This window comes from Pipistrellus kuhlii, unplaced genomic scaffold (genome assembly GCF_014108245.1).
Source record: "Pipistrellus kuhlii isolate mPipKuh1 unplaced genomic scaffold, mPipKuh1.p scaffold_m20_p_11, whole genome shotgun sequence".
NCBI classification, from domain to species: Eukaryota; Metazoa; Chordata; class Mammalia; order Chiroptera; family Vespertilionidae; genus Pipistrellus; species Pipistrellus kuhlii.
In genome coordinates, this window is record NW_023425416.1 from 28,241,417 (window position 1) to 28,257,570 (window position 16,154).

Below are 16,154 nucleotides of genomic sequence, written 5' to 3' on the forward strand. Positions count from 1 at the left end.
GAGTGAAATTTGAGTGACTCCCCCCAGCATTTCTCAGGAGTCCCAATTATTTCTCCTTTATCTGCAGTACTAACTTGTTGTTTCACAAGTATTTGTTGAACATCTACTTTGTGCAGAAAACTGTGAGAGAATACAAAGAGAAACATGGTTCGCTCCACCTTATAGTCCAGGTAGGGGGAGGATGTATGTTTGTGCAACAACTGTTGTGAGTGTGCTGTGGTCAGTGCTGCCAGAGCCGCCAGACGTCATGCCTGTGGAGCAGTAGCAGGCTGAGGTCCCCCCTGGCTGGGGTCTTGAGGCCTTGGCCCACACTGAGTGTTCTCACCCAGGTGCCTTTCTTCCTTCCATGTGACTCTCTCTTCCTAAATCCACTTCAGTTCTGGGGGGGAAAGGGGCTGTTGTTTGTGGGTGTTACTCTGAGAAACACTGGGTCCAAAAGGAAGAGGGTCACGTTGGCCCGCGGAAGACGGGATGGTTACCGGAGTTCTGGCCCCAGCACCCTGTGTTCAGCCAGATAACCACTTAATTGTTTGGAACCCCAGTTTCTTCACCTTTGTGGGTGTTGATGAAGCCCGGTGTCCTTCCTGCTTCATAAGGCAGCACAGTGGGAGGCATTTGCGATGTGTGTTTGTACATCGGTTTTATCTTCACTATTATTTGTACTTGAAATACTGATGGTTAAATATTTTGAGAGTATTTTAGGAGTTTAATTATTTTCTCTTTATTTTTTTTTTTCTAGGTCTCGATGCAGAACTTTATTATGTGAGAAATGACCTTGTTAGTCACTACGCTCTATCCTTTAACCTATTAGTTCCCAGTGAGACCAATTTCCTGCACTTCACTTGGCATGCAAAGTCCAAGGTAAGAGCGTTTTCAACCGAAGATGCCAACCTATCCCTGCATAGGCCCAGAGGCTGAGGCAAGGGCTGCATCTGAGGGATGGGCTGCCATCTGCACAGAGGGTCAGTGGGTGAAGGGCTGTAGCAGCACTAGTTCCTTTCAGATTTTTATTTTAAATCTTCAGCCTATTCCTCTAGGCTTCCTTAAGTCTTTTAAAGTGAGGTAGCCATTATTTATGTGCCTAGCTCAGTGGTCTGCAAACCACAGCTCACAAGCCACATGTGGCTCTTTGGCCCCTTGAGTGTGGTTCTTCCACAAAATACCTCATGCGGGCAGGCACATACAGTGAGATTGGAACTTCGTGGTCCCTGTGCAGAAGTCGGTTTTTGGCTCTCAAAAAAAATTTCAATTGTTCTGTTGATATTTGGGTCTGTTGACTAATGAGTTTGCCGACCACTGGCCTAGCTTATGACAGAACACTTACATCCCTTCAGGCTTTTCAAGCTGGGATGAAGGTCTAGTTTGAAGGGGCATTTGCAACTGCTAATGACTATGCTGTGATGGTGAAGCAGTATGAGCGGGGGTGGGAGAATTGGTGGGTTAGGTGTATTTGACATGTTTGATATAATGGATATAGTTCTCCCATCTATGGAGAAGCGGTGAAAGTGAGGTGCAGCTGATTCAGGCACCCATGTGTGCTGTGGCTAAGCTCCCTTAACCATAAGGGCACATCTTGCTTTATTTACTGAATTCTTCACATTTCCTCAGACTCCTTGAATACAAATTTTCTCAAAAGTCAAAGAATGGGAGGTTCAGTGTGGAGCCCACCTCCTCCGTTCAGCTTTATAAATAGGCTTCTGAGTAGGATTTTATTAGGGAAATAAAAATAATTTTGGTACTAAAAAACAAATAAGAATACCTATTGTCAGAGTGTGTGTGTCTTTTTTTTTATTGATTTCAGAGAGTAAGGATAGGGAGAAAGAGAAAGAAGGTATGGGGTAGAAGGGGAGGGAGGGAGCGTGCGCGCGCGTGCGCGCGCGCGCACACACACACACACACACACACACACCCTCACTGGGGATCGAGCTGAAATCTGGACATATGCACTGACTGGGAATCGAACCCTGACCTTCTGGTTCATAGGCCAATGCTCAACAGTTGAGCCATGCCAGTCGGGCTGGAGTGTTTTTTTTTTTTTTTTTTAAGTATTGTAAAGTACTGGCTGTTCTGTATTTTTGCAAAGTCTTTTAAATTTGACCACTTTAATATAGATTTTTATTTCTACTTGTAAAGAAATAGTGCTTTTTGGGAAAATTCAAATATTATAGAATTGTTTTAAGAACTTTTAAAAACTTTGTAGATCTGTACCCAGAAGTAATAATTGTTTATAGTTTGGTATACTTCAAGGCTCATTCCCCCCCCCCCCCCCCCTTTTTTAAACAAAAAAGGGATTTTATGACACATGTGTTGTACAGTATTTCCCCCCTACCTAATACTATATCTTGGCATTTTTCCATTTCTCTACTTATAGATTTAACTCATTCTCTTTTGTGGCTTTGTAATATGATATTGTAAGGAAGTATGATTTATAGTTACTTAAGTGCCTCGTTGACACATGGATTTTTAATAGCATTTTATTATTTCAAACAGTGCTTCCTTTCACTCCTACAAATAGTTTTCTTCACTTCATTTGGCAGGCAGAATCCATGGTAACAGGACGATGGAAACAACTGGTAGTTGCTGTTTCTACCTTTGTTATTGATGACTGTAGAAACATAGGAAAAATGTGTGTGTGTGTATATATGTGTGTATGTGTACACATTAAGAACATCTTTGTTCAGAAATTTTTGTGCATTTGTGGCATCATTTCTGAATAATAAATTTTCATAAAGAAATGATTAGGCCAAAAACACTTATGTTTAAAAAATTTTGATTTGACAATGCCGTATTATTTTCCCTTCCCTCTCCCACGATGGCACCAGTGAACCAATATTCCTTACAAAATGAGTAAGCATAAATAAAAATGATTATAAAAATAAGCATATATTCTTATTATTATATATACCCATGCATACTTTATAGAAACTACACACACATACAAATTCATGCACTAAAACATAGGAATGTCGTGGTTAAAGTTGTTAGTTGGGTGCTGGGTAAAACATGTTTGTCTTACTGCATTGGCCACCCCAGCTGTCCAGCATTGTTGCCTAGGGGTTATTCTAATATGGAGAGTGCTTTTTTAGGCGTGGATAGATGCAGAAACAGAGGTGAAGAGAGGAAAATTCATGTAAAATAATTAAGGGCATTTAGTACATAATAACCTGGATGTGATAGATAATTATATAGATAATTATATAGATAATTCAGAAAAAGTTCACTTGAGACATTTTTATCAGAAACGTGTCTGTTTCAATGAGTGTGCACCTGAATTCTTCAAGGAAATTGGGCTTACACATTTTTCAGTATTCTTACATAAAGATTATGTGAGGGGGCTGGTAAACTTAATTTTGATTATTTCAAGCAAAGAAAAATTGTAAGTATAGTGAAAGGAATTCTCATATATTCTTTACCCAGATTCACTAGTTGTTACTGGTTTGTTCCATTTACTTACTTTATTATTTATTCTATCCTTCTTTCTCCCCACTCTCCCGTGACCACACTTTTCCCTCTTTGAACTGTGTGGAAGGGAATTGCAAGCATCACATCCCTTTAACCTTAAATATTTCAGTGTATATTTTCTAAGAACAAGGACATTCTTTACATAACATGGTCAAAGTCAGGAAACTTAACACTGATGCAATAATATTACTTTACCACAGGACTCACATTTTGTCAGTTATCCCAATCTTTATAGCTTTTTTTTTTTTTTTTTTTTTTTTTTTTTTACCCAATTTAGGATCAGGCATGCAACTACCGTGTTTCCCCAAAAATAAGATATCCTCCGAAAATAAGACCTACTTACAGGTTTCCTTCTGAGTGAAATATAAGGCACCCCCCTGAAAATAAGGCTCCTCCTAGGTTAAACATGAGAGATTTGGTCCACTGATACTGAAAGAAATGGAGTCACAAGAAATTCACCAGGAAATTCAGGAATTGGATTGTTATGATGATGTTCCAGAAAATGATGACATGATTGTCATTGAATAAATGAGTAAATTCTTGATATTGTAGGATTCACAGTTTGTCTGGTTTGTGTTGACAACTACCGTATACAGGTAATAAATTTCCTTTATTTTCATTTAACAATAAATGTGTACCGTATTCTTCTTCATGGAAAAATAAGACATCCCCTGAAAATAAGACCTAACGCATCTTTGGGAGCAAAAATTAATATAAGACACTGTCTTATTTTCGGGGAAACAGGGTAGTTGATGTCCCTTTAGTTCCATCTTAAACTGTGGCTTTTGTTTGTTTCTTGACCTTGACACTTTGGAAACATACAGGCCAGTTACTTTGTAGAAAATCCTTCATTTTGAATTGTCTGAGGGTTTCTCTTGATTCGATTCAGGAACGTCTCTGGCTGTAAACACCACAGAAGTGCTGTTCTTCTCAGAGCACACTCTGCCAGCTTGCTCCATTGCTGGTGATGTTAGCTCTGGTCACCGGGTTCACCAGGTTTTTCACACTGCAGTTTTCTTCTTTGTGATGGATACATAATTGTGGAGAGAGAATTTGAAATTGTATTTTAAAAATCCCATTCTTTAACCACACTTCAACCACTAGTTTTTGCATATCTGCTAAAAATAGTTTCACTTTCCAGCCAGTGCTGTCATGGAGAGTAGTGTGTTCCCTCTCAGGGGAGCAGTCAGATCTGCACGGGGCAGCCACGTGGTAGAACTGTTGTAGAAGGAATCCAGGCATCAGTGGAGTGGTGGGCCTTGAATTTTAAATTTCCCTGCAACTCTGAGATCCACTTTCTGTGAACAGCTTTCAGGCAGAAAAGCTTCTATGTTCTCCAAAAAAAAAACAACAAACTGATAGGTAATCAACCCTTTGTTAACTTTTCTACCTTTTATGTTGATGAACATAAAAACAAGTGATAAATGGATTTTTTAAATAGAGAAAAATCTAATGTAGTAGAGATTCTATTCTATATAGGTACTCTACTAACCTTGAACAAGGTGACTATTTCTGGGCCCACTTAGGAAAAAAGAGTGCTGATATATTATGAGACTGTTTCCTGGGCAAGTGTATGGGGGGACCTGTAGCTAAAAAGACAAAGTGGGATGTCAGTTACAGTTGAACTAAACTATGGGGGGAGAAGGAGGACATATTTAATATTTTCAACAATAAAGATTTACACACACACACACACTGATGATTTTATTTGGAATTAGTTTCAGGGATCTGACATCACTGTCAGAGGGTGCATGAGTTTTTAGGAGCCTGTCATGGGAGGGACTTGGAGTGGAGGAGCGTGGATAGAAGAAGGGGCTCAGGTGAACACACATTTAAATGGGAAGCAATGTTGGCCTGGGGTACATGTTGCAGAGCTCTATTGTGCATCCATTTTCTTCACATTATCCTGTTCAGCATAATTGCTAAACTACTTCTGTGGCAGATATTAAATACTATCATCAGTTGCTTCTTTCTCATAATTACACCTTAAATTAATTTCCTCCCTATGTTGGGATCTAATGCCTCATCCTTAGTTTGGACCTTAATTTATTTCTTACCTACATATGAAAATGACCTTATGAATGGTCTTTTTTTAAAGTTTATTTTTAAATTAAATTTAATTTTTTTGTTAAAATATTATATTTGTACATATCTTACCATTGCCCCCACCCCCACCCCACTCTCATACATGCCCTCACCCCCCTCCAGTGTTTTGCGACATTGGTTATGCTTATATGCATGCATACAAGTCCTTTGGTTGTGGTCTTGCCTCTGGATGGCCTTTTGGTGCACCCAGCACAAAGCTGCTCCAGGTTCTCAGTTGCCACCAGAATCAGGTTCTGGTTTCTTAGGAAGCCTTCATGATCTTGTCCCTGCCTTTCTCTTCTGTGTCCTCTCCAGCTAATTGGTTATGCCAGTTTGTCTGTTCGGCAATTTCTTGAATGCCCTGTGCTCTTATTACATTGCTGCTATTGGCTCTGCTAGAAATGTACTTTCTTCATTCTTTATCTCATTAACTCCCACTTATCTCATAAAACCATAAGTTTTGGTGTCACCTCTCCTTGGCCGTGTCAGTGCCCTTTTCTGTACCCACAATATGGTGCTCTTACCTCCCCCATAGCCCTCATCATGTTCTAAGCGTGTTTAGTAGTGATTTCTTTTCTGTGTTCCTCCTCGATGCTCAGCACATTATCCTGTACACATTATCCTGTACAGCATAATTGTTAAACTACTTCTGTGGCAGATATTAAATACTATCAAGGTGAGAACCCCTTTCATATTTCTTTGTGTCCTCCTGCCTGGTGTGACACCTGGTCCTTAGTTACCCCAGGTGCTCCTTTACTGACTGCAGAAGAGATGCTGGGGATAAAAGCCAGAGGGCACAGCTCATCAGACAGGGAACTTGTGAACAGTAGAGCTTTTTAGAATTACAGTGTGCTCCTTTAGGAGCTGTGAACTTCCTGTTTCTAGGAGCATGAGAACATAGCCTGGGTACATTTGACACCTGAGTACAGTTTCACACATGGGCTTTTTCAGGTGTTTTACTTTGAATAATTCGTAAATGTGAATAAATGAATGGGATTCATAGCTTGACTATATAGCTAAACTAATTTCACAAACATATGTAACAGGTATAAGAATTTAGAGGAAAGTAATCATCTTGTATCTTAAAACATTTTATAATAAAAAAACACACCTAAAAAATGTGTGTGTGTGTGTGTGTGTGTGTTTGTGTATCTCGTTTCAGGCTTTGGCCACCATTGCAGCTCATAATTCCAGTTTTAGGTCATAATCTCAGGTGATTTTAGCACAGTTGATTAATTGAAGTTTTTTATTTTCAAAATTAATCTTTTAAATATTTGATATGTGCTCATAGTACAAAATTAAAAAGGCACAGGGGTATGTAGTGAAAAATAAGTCTCTTACTCCTTCTTAGTACCACCCCAAGCCATCCACCTGGTCCCCTTCCCCGTGGCAACCACTGTTACCTGATTCTAGAGATGATCTGTGCATGGATAAGGTGTGCGTGTGTGTGTGCATTTTTTGAACAAGTAATATACTGCATATTTTCCAATGTATCCTGGTAAAGTGTGTCATTGCTCATAGAATTGAACTTTTCCCCCCTCTAGATGACTGTATCAGATACTATTATATAGTTGTACTTTGGTTTATTGATCAGTTATTATAAGAGGAAACTAAGACTCATATTTGGGAGGAAGCAGGAAGTAGAGTTGACTTGAAATGGGAAAGTCATGCAAGAAGGCAGGAGGGACATAGAGAAGGTTCTTCACCTGGTCATGTTGGCCCTGGGATGCAGTCGTGAGCTTTCACAAGGAGGGCAGTGGCTCCCAAGCTCCGACACTTTAGCAGGAACTCTTGGTTCTTGCCTTTTAAGACTGTGCCAGAAGATGCAATATTTGCTTCCAAAGATCTCTGGGCTCGGTGTGTCAGTTCACATTGTAGAAATTTTAACATTCGTTTTCACACATCCAAGCTTTTGCTCATAGTGCTGTTCTTCAGTGTTTACACAGCTCTGTTTTGTCTTGCCAAACAGACTGGTCTCCTCGGAGGCTGGAGCTGTATCTTATTTTCGGTATGTGTCACTTTGCCGTAGTGAATGGTGGATAAATACCATTGGCTAATTGCATTTCCAGATGGGATGAGAACTCTGATATTGCTTCTCTTTCACAAGGCCACACACTTTAAAAAAAAGCAAAAGCTACTGGGTTGTTTTAACAAATAATTAGTTTCTTCTGTATTCTGGAACATTCTCCAATGTCCAGGGGGGGGGGGAAAAAAACCCTGCATTTGATAAGTGTCTATATTTTAGATAGTTGAAATGCAAAAATATATGAAAGGTTAGCAGAGTACCTCTCCTACACATGCCCACCCCATAGCTGTTGTCTGGTTTCAGGAATTTTTCATCATTGTCAAGAGGGTTTGAAGGAACTCGTCCAGAGTTCCAACAGCAGCCCCGGGTAGCAGTCTGCAGTGTCCCCAGCAGAGCGGGGCTTCTGAGAGGAATTCAGAGGAACTAAAAGGCTGTGAGGCTGTAGGCAAATGTATTTAAATCTGTACTATGTGTCAGAAGGAAATGGCCTTTCTCATCCATTGCCTATTTGCAGAAGCCATGCATTTCCAAGTAAGGGAAGATTACCAAAAATGTTTCTTTTTTAGTTTATTCAAATATTTATATTTTCTGTAGTTTCTTTTTTGAAGTCTTTTGGTTCATTTTTTTTTTTTTCTGACCAACAACTGCTGTTCAGATTTTCTTTGTTGCCATGTTATGAATGTTAACTGTAGAACAGTTTGGTTTCTTCAAAGGATTATTGGCACATGCGATTCCGTATGGATCAGTACATACCAAAGTACAGAAAATGGGATTTAACAATGGACAGTTTCTTCTCTGACCCTAGAAACAGCAGTTTTAAACTTTGTAACTTAAGATTCCAGAGGGAGAAGAGAACTGCCTAACGAATGCCTCATGTGTTTTGAGGGACCCTCCAACAGAGAGCCAGCAAAAGGCAGGCAGGCTTCCCCACCTTCAGACTTTCTCTGCCAGGCTGCGGTTCTGGCAGCAGGGCCGTCCTTCCCAAACCTGTTACTGAGCCTTTCACTACCTCTCCTCATGCCCTTCACTCCACCCTGCTCCACTCACAAGCTCACTTCCCTGCTCTTGCCCTTCTCCCCACTCCTGTCCTGGGCGCTGCTGGTCCCTGGTTAGCTGTGCCTCTGCTTACAGTAACTGAGTCCTGCAGTAAAGGAGACAGTGCGTGTGGGGCACATGTGTCAAACACAAGGCCCGCGGGCCAAATCCGTCCTGCCAGGCCTTGCAATGTGGCCCGCACCGCGCTGTCATCACTGCACTCCGCTGCGTTTCCATCACAATGACAGTTTATGACTGTTCAGTAAACCATTCGGCCCGCAATTTAGGCTGGATTTTAGATTTTGGCCCCTTCTCTGATTGAGTTCGACACCCCTAGTGTGGGGAAACAAGTTTGGCTTTGAATCTGTTAAATTTGAGGGCTGTAAGGTTGTTAGATGGATATGTTCAGTAGGTAATTGGGCACATGGGAGAGACTGAAGATGGAGGAGAGTGAGGCAGACTGGTTGGTAATACCAGATCCCCCTGGGCTAGAACCTCGTGTGCTAGATAGAAAGAAGGGTTTGTCATTTGGAGAGGAGAGGGGATCTTTCCTTGGGACTGGGAGCAAAGAATGGGTGTTCTTTTTTTCTTCTTCTTTTTTTTTTTTTTTAATTAAGGTATTATATGTGTACATATTTTATCAACCCCCACCACCACCGCCACCCACACACACTCCCATACATGCTCTCCCTCCCCAGAGTTTTGTGTCCATTGGTTATGCTTATATGTTCCTGGTGCTGAAAAGAGAGGCAGAAACGGACAAGAACGTTGGACAAGAACGTTGTTGAGTGAGGAAGCAGGCAGAGCAGCAGGTGGTGAAGCATGAGGTCCTGTGAGGTTTGGAATGAGAAAACTAGGGGGAGAGGGTTGGTGAGGAAGGATACCTGAGCAGGATTAAGGGCCTACCCTGAGCCTGGAGTCAGCGTTGTGTGAGAGCACCTTTCCCTCCTGGGATGTGATTGCCTCTGGCTGTGCTGCGTAGCAGGAGTAGAATGAGGGGCATCAAGAGCTGGGGCTGCCCCCTAAGGGGGCAGGGAATGAACCTAGGGTGTTGACATGAGTGTCAGTAACATTGTCTTCTTTGGTGTGGGAAAGTGAAACCAGGTCACTGGCTGGGCTGGGAAGGAGGGAAATAATTGGCTATTACATCTCAGCTGTGAGGGCACAGCCCTTGCTTATAAATGTTGGCTGAATTGGAGTTGAGAGAAAGAACTAGTTATGCAGGAATCAGAGGTAGTGATGGGATCTTTGATTGAGTGCATTTTTGCATTGTTTGGTTATGGTGCAAGCTGTTTAGTAGGTAAGAATATTGAATATTGAAGCCACCAGGAAGATGGCAGGAGATACAGTGAGCCAAGGGCCACGGCCTCTGCAAAGACCCGTGTCTGTTGTTTATGTTGATGGCATGAGAAATAGCTGTTAGGAATAGAACTGGCGAGCTTCAGAATGTAGTTGGTTTTGCATGAGGAAGGGATGTCCAGAAAGGACCTAATGATTCTAAAATCTACTGCCTGGCCCCTGAGAGTCAGGAGTTGTAGGAATTGAATAATAAACAGGGGAGGACACAACATCTGAGGAAAGCCATGTTGGGGGACAAGGTGGGGAAGACATTTGTGAAGAGGCCAAGAGTGTGAGGGCTGTTTAGAATAGTGGGGTTTTCAGGATGGGGGACAGAACAGAAGGGCTGCAGCAGAGATCTTGGCGGAGCACGGGAAGGCTGTCAGGATCTCTAGGCTCAGGAGTAGGCTGGTGCTTATGGGAAGTGCAGTGGGACAATAGGGTAGCTACTCTGGACTAAGTACAGATGCCACTGGACTCTTCATTCATCAAGGGGGACCTGTGCCACTCTGACAGATGTGCTGCCTTATTGTCCTGTTTGATCCTCATGACGAGTTCCCTTATCTTCATTTTACAACTGAAACTTGGGAAAGTTAATAATTTTCCTATGCATCACATAGTCTAACAGTTCCAAACTCAGTTCTTGCTGACTGCCAATTTGTGCACTTGCTCTCCATGTATGGTCCTGTTCAGAGATAGCATGGATACATGGATACAGTGAGTGCATTCTCTCATTGTTAGTCCATGAGAATTATTGAAAAGCCTGCTAGCACCCCCTGGTGGCAGTGACCCTGTGGTGGTGTGCTGAGGTGGGAGGGAACACTTCCTAGACAAGGCATCACTTACTGATGGGCAGCAGCAAGAACATTTCCTTCATGAACAGTTGCACGTATCAAATACAGCCATTAACAGTTGTTTGTATGCCTATTATAACTGCAAAGCAGCAGTTTGTTTGCATCTCCCTACAGCATTCAGGGACTTTCAGATAGAGTGTGAAAGGAGAGTTAAATTGGTTGGATTGAGTCCCTTTTCTTATCTGTGGGTAGACACCCCCTTCCCTGGAGCCCATCCAAAGGCCAGCCCTTGCTCTTACAGCTGGGGTGGGGAACATCTTCAGGCCAGTGGGCCATATAAGGTCTGCAGAATCATTTGGTCTGGCCTGCCAAGGCTTTTGGGGTGAGTTCATTAAGTGTTTGACCAAATATAGCAGGCTAACTTTTAAGTTGACAATTATGTATAGTTCTTGAATGGTGTTATAAATATCCAAATGGCCCTTGGCAGAAAAAAAAGGTTCCCCATCATCTTACATATGGGATGATTCTCTTTCCCAGTTTCCTTTCATCTTTATAATGTCCCTTTTCATTGGCTTTTTTCATTAGCATATACATTTGAATAGCTCCCATTGACAAAAAAAGACAGAAAAGCTTTGAGATTTTACCCCCCCACCCCCTCTACCTGGTTTCAATTCTTCCTTGTTGTTTCTTAAAGATTTGCAAATTGCCAATTATAAAATTACAGTATAGGGAATGTAGTCATTAATATCATAATAACTATGTATGATTTTAGATGGGTACTAGACTTACTGGGGTGACCACTTCATAAGTTACACAAATGTCTAATCACTATGTTGTACACCTGAAACTAATATAATATTGTATATTAATTATAACTGAAAAAATGATTTAAAAAAAAAAAATGGGTTCTCAAATTTCTTTCCTGCTACTCTTTTTTCAACCCACTGCCACTTGGCTTCCACCAAAGCTGTTATGTGACCCCTGAATGGAAGCAGGACTCCATGGGCCCTGGCCATTGTGGCTCATGGTGTGGGCGTGGCCCACACACCAAAGGATCATGGGTTTGATTCCCAGTAGTTGGGGCACATACTGAGGTTTTGGGTTTGAACCCCAATGGGAAACAGCCAGTTGATGGTTCTCCCCCCTCTCGTCCTCTCTCCCTCTCCCTCGCCCTCCCTCTCTTTCCCTCTCCTTTTCCCCCTCCCCTCCCTCTCCCCCTCCCTCTTTCTCTTCCCTTCTCTCTCTCCCTCTTCCTCTCCCTCTCTCTCCCTCTCTCCTCCTCCCCCTCCATCTCTCTCTCCCTCTCCCTCTCTTCCTCTTCCTCTCCCTTTCTCCCTCTCCTCCTCCCCTCTTCTTCCCCCTCTCCCTCTCCCTTTCCTCACTCTCTGGATTCAATGAAAAAAAAAAAAATGTCCTTGAGTGAGGATTAAGAAGAGAAAAAAAGGGCCCATGGGCAGAACAAAGAATAATGAGAGATATAAGGCCTTATTGAAGGTGGCAGCCATTCTGAATTTCAACCATTGCTTTGCAGTTTGAGCTGTTTCTTCCATGAACATCTTTCTAAGCAGCAAGACTATTTATTTATTGATGCTGGTTGGTTTTTTTAAGTCATACTGTGTAGGGCAGGTATTAGATAAATATTGGTATTCCAGAGATATCTTCTTAGTCACCTCTTTTTCCTTTTGGATTCTGACTCACTTAAGAAACAGATTCAAAAGTTAGATGGGCATCCAACCATGAATTTGCTTAATGGTTAAAGTTGGACTAGAGAACGTGGCTTAGATATTCTATTAGAAATTCCTGCCTTGGAATCTGCTTGTGGGAGCGGGTCTGCCAGCCACATGTAGCCCATCGGAGCCTGGCTTTCATCAGCTAGAGAAGGCATTGCTGGCTAATGTTGGTCTGTGAATTACACATCTCAGTGGTTCTCCAGGGCTGCTTTTTCAATGGCTGTGTAGTTCTCAGAAGAATTTCTGAACTCTACATGGCAGATTTTACATGAGTGTGGTGGCTATGAAGTAGACGGCTGACTGGGCTGAATTTTTGTCCAGTTGAAAATTCCTAGGACTGTTTCTATTTGCATTTTTAATAGCTAAATTGTACATCTGAAAGGCGCACGTATTCATTAATGAGCCAAATCAGTGAAGTCAGGTTATCAGTGTCCTTTCTGTTACCACAGGTCCAGTTTGTTTATTTCTCCATTTCACAGGTTGAATATAAGCTGGGATTCCAAGTAGACAACTTTGTGGCAATGGACATGCCCCAGGTCAACATTTCTGCTCAGGGGGAAGTTCCACGCACTTTATCAGGTAAGTCTCAAAGACCTACTGATGACAACTGTGTCTCCCATATCCCAAAAGAACAATCTGTATTCCATACTGCTGTGTAGTGTGTCTTACTTGATAGGCATAGGTTATATAAGTACTTTGAAAAGTAATTTTTATAAATATTAATCATTTATACTGAGTTTTAAACCATTCCCTCTTTTCCTTCGCCTCCAGAACTATCTGTGCTCAGCTCTTCCTTATCTCCTCTTCTGCCTTGCTGGCATTGGCCTCTGTTTGGGTCTTGTTCCTCTGGGAGTAATTCCCACACCGTGTCCCCCACCTCCATCAACTGACGGCATCCCAGACGCTCCAGCCAGCATGCTGTAGGTGGACTGTCTGCCCCTGCCTGTCTGGCCTTGTTGCTGCACTTGCCCCAGTGTTCTAGCAGCTCCACATCCATGTCTTTGCATGTGCTGGTCTCTGAATTGGGAACCATCTTTCCCTCTTGTGACCTCCCGTTCACATGTAATAGTCCACAAGTCTCAAATCTGCTCTGTTCTTTTCCTGCCTCCTCCTCTCCCTCCAATCGTTAACCCTTTCTTCTGCTCTTTCTTTCCCATAGAATCTTTATTTCACTATTTTTGAATAGATATACATTATCTTGTAATTCTTTGTGGGGTTTTTTTTCTCTCCCTTCTAGTCTGTGGCCACCCGAAAGGCAGGTGCTGTCTTTTTCAATTCTCTACCGTTGGCACCTAGAATAGCATCTGGCCTGAGATAGGCACTCGGGGCTTGTTTGAGTAAATGATTGAAGTGTCATATTTACAACAGATTAATTACTTTCGGACCAGCCTTTTAAGAAAAGTTCCTGAAGATGTGAAATTTTAAGAAAATGGCAATTATTTAATCTTGGAAGTATAAGCCACAGATGTTGAGGAAGTCTTCCTGGCAGTCTTATTCACTGTTACATATTTTTATTGATTTCAGAGAGAGAACGGGAGAGGGAGACAGAGATAGAAAATTCCATGATGAGGGAGAATCATTGAATGGCTGCCTCCTGCATGTCCCTTACTCAGGATCAAGTCCGCAACAAGTCCAGACATGTGCCCTGGCTGGGAATTAAACCGTAACCTCCTGGTTCATGGGTCAATACTCAACCACTGAACCACACTGGCCAGGCCACACAGCTTTATATTTAATTTCTTCATTAAGAGCACTACATATTGCATTCAGGTGGTGAATTCTTTCCTTTTTATCAAGTAATATTTATTATTGTAGATGTGGCTTGTAAGGTGGCAGGGTTTGATTTATGTTTCTGTAGCTTAACTATATCACAGTAAGATAACATATGAGACAGAGTGATACTAAAATCATGAGCAAAAGTTGAAAATAATTTCTTGGTTCTTTAACGATAACTTTTACATTTGTAATAAATGAAATAATGTCTCAAGCTGTGTAGTCTGAAGATAAGTCTTTGGAAAATTTCTTGCTTAGAATTTTATGTAAATGTATTTTTAGTTTTATTAAAACAAAAATCAAATAATTTAAAGATATTTAATAGGCTTTAGTGTTGAATTTTAGAGAATTAAAATAAACTTTCTTTCTTTCTTTCTTTTTTTTTTTAAACAGTGTTCCGGGTTGAGCTTTCCTGTACTGGCAAAGTAGATTCTGAGGTTATGATTCTAATGCAGCTCAACTTGACAGTAACCTCTTCAAAAAACTTTACAGTCTTAAATTTTAAACGAAGGAAAATGTGCTACAAAAGTAAGGAATTTGTTTACAAATTTATGTATTCTATATAGATTGTAAGAAGGTCAAAAATAGATTTTGTAGTTGTTTTTTTTTTTTTTTTTTTTACAGATTTATAACCAATCTCGATTATAATTGTAAATGGGGAAAGAAAGATAATTGCCAAATGAAATTCCAAGATAATCGCCAGGTCATCTTATAGCCAGGAACCAGCCCCTCCCTACTTTCTCAAAACTTTTGTCAGAATTGCTAGGGAATTTTATATTAGGAATGTGCAATAGTACTGTAATAGTTAAAGACAATAATAGGTGATTCTGACAGGGCCTTGAGTGAAGGAGTATTTACTGTATTTCCCTTATGAAGATAATATTGTACAGAGGCATTGCCTAAAATCAGATAGACCTGGGTTAGAATTATGGCTATGCTCTTGGCAGAAGTTTGGGACAAATTACTTACCAAATCTCCAGGGTTTTTAAATCTGAAAATTGGGCATAATAACCTGTTTCCGAGGTATGTTTTGTTTTAGATCGAGTCTAGCCTAAAATTTAGAATACCAATTGTGGGTAAATTTTAGATATTTTTGCTTTTGAATAATTTGTTACTCAAATTATTATGCTTACAATGTTCCAAGTACTTTACAACATTAAATCCATTTATTTTATTTTATTTTTTAAAAGTTTTTTATTGCTTTCAGAGAGAGGAAGGGAGAGGGAAAGGGAGAGATAGAAACATCAATGCTGAGAGAGAACCATTGATTGACTGCCTCCTGTGCACCCCTTACTGGGGATATAACCTGCAACCCAGGTATGTGCCCTGACCAGGAATTGAAACTTGTCCTCCTTGTTCATGGGTCAACACTTAGCCACTGAGCCACACCAGCTGGGTACAGAAACCCTTTTTCATTGAGCATCTGTCTATAAGGAACACTCTTTGTTTATTGATAATTATAGTGATGATTATTAGAATAATCTGTCATTTTTTATCTTACAACAAATATTTTAGTTCAGGCAGTGTTCTACTATAACAAAACAAGGCTAGAGAAAACTTACAAAATATAACAATAATATTTAAGAATTTTCATGGGAAATAATTTCTAAAGCATTTTCTTTCTTCTTTTTAATTTAGAACTTGAAGAAGTAAAAACTTCAGCATTGGACAAAAACACTAGCAGAACTATTTGTAAGTGTTTCTGTATTATCTTTCTCCTTCGTTAGGGATGAAAATGGTGATTAGAAATGAACATGATTACATGAAGCTTGGAGGCCTTGTGGTTTCCAGTTTGTCAAAAGATAAACACCTTGCTGTTTAATTTGCTGTTTTGTAGATTGGTATAGTCAGATGAATCCACTAAACATTTCCGGAAGTAAAATTTGTATTCTATATAATGAAAGCCTAATA

General features: G+C 40.7%; 1 protein-coding gene across 7 annotated transcripts in view; it reads left to right on the forward strand.

Moving 5' to 3' along the window:
• RYK (receptor like tyrosine kinase) overlaps positions 1-16,154 on the forward strand; it is an 83,332-nt gene that overhangs the window by 25,960 nt on the left and 41,218 nt on the right. For 5 of the 7 annotated variants that reach the window (XM_036431409.1, XM_036431416.1, XM_036431410.1 and 2 more), the window contains exons 2-7: positions 740-860; positions 2,812-2,843; positions 4,352-4,458; positions 12,950-13,049; positions 14,637-14,771; positions 15,882-15,935. In XM_036431409.1, the coding sequence (XP_036287302.1) occupies positions 740-860; positions 2,812-2,843; positions 4,352-4,458; positions 12,950-13,049; positions 14,637-14,771; positions 15,882-15,935 (549 nt within the window). Of the gene's footprint in view, positions 1-739; positions 862-2,811; positions 2,844-4,351; positions 4,459-12,949; positions 13,050-14,636; positions 14,772-15,881; positions 15,936-16,154 lie in introns of all 7 variants that reach the window. The other 2 variants (XM_036431413.2, XM_036431412.1) reach the window with 1 other exon arrangement.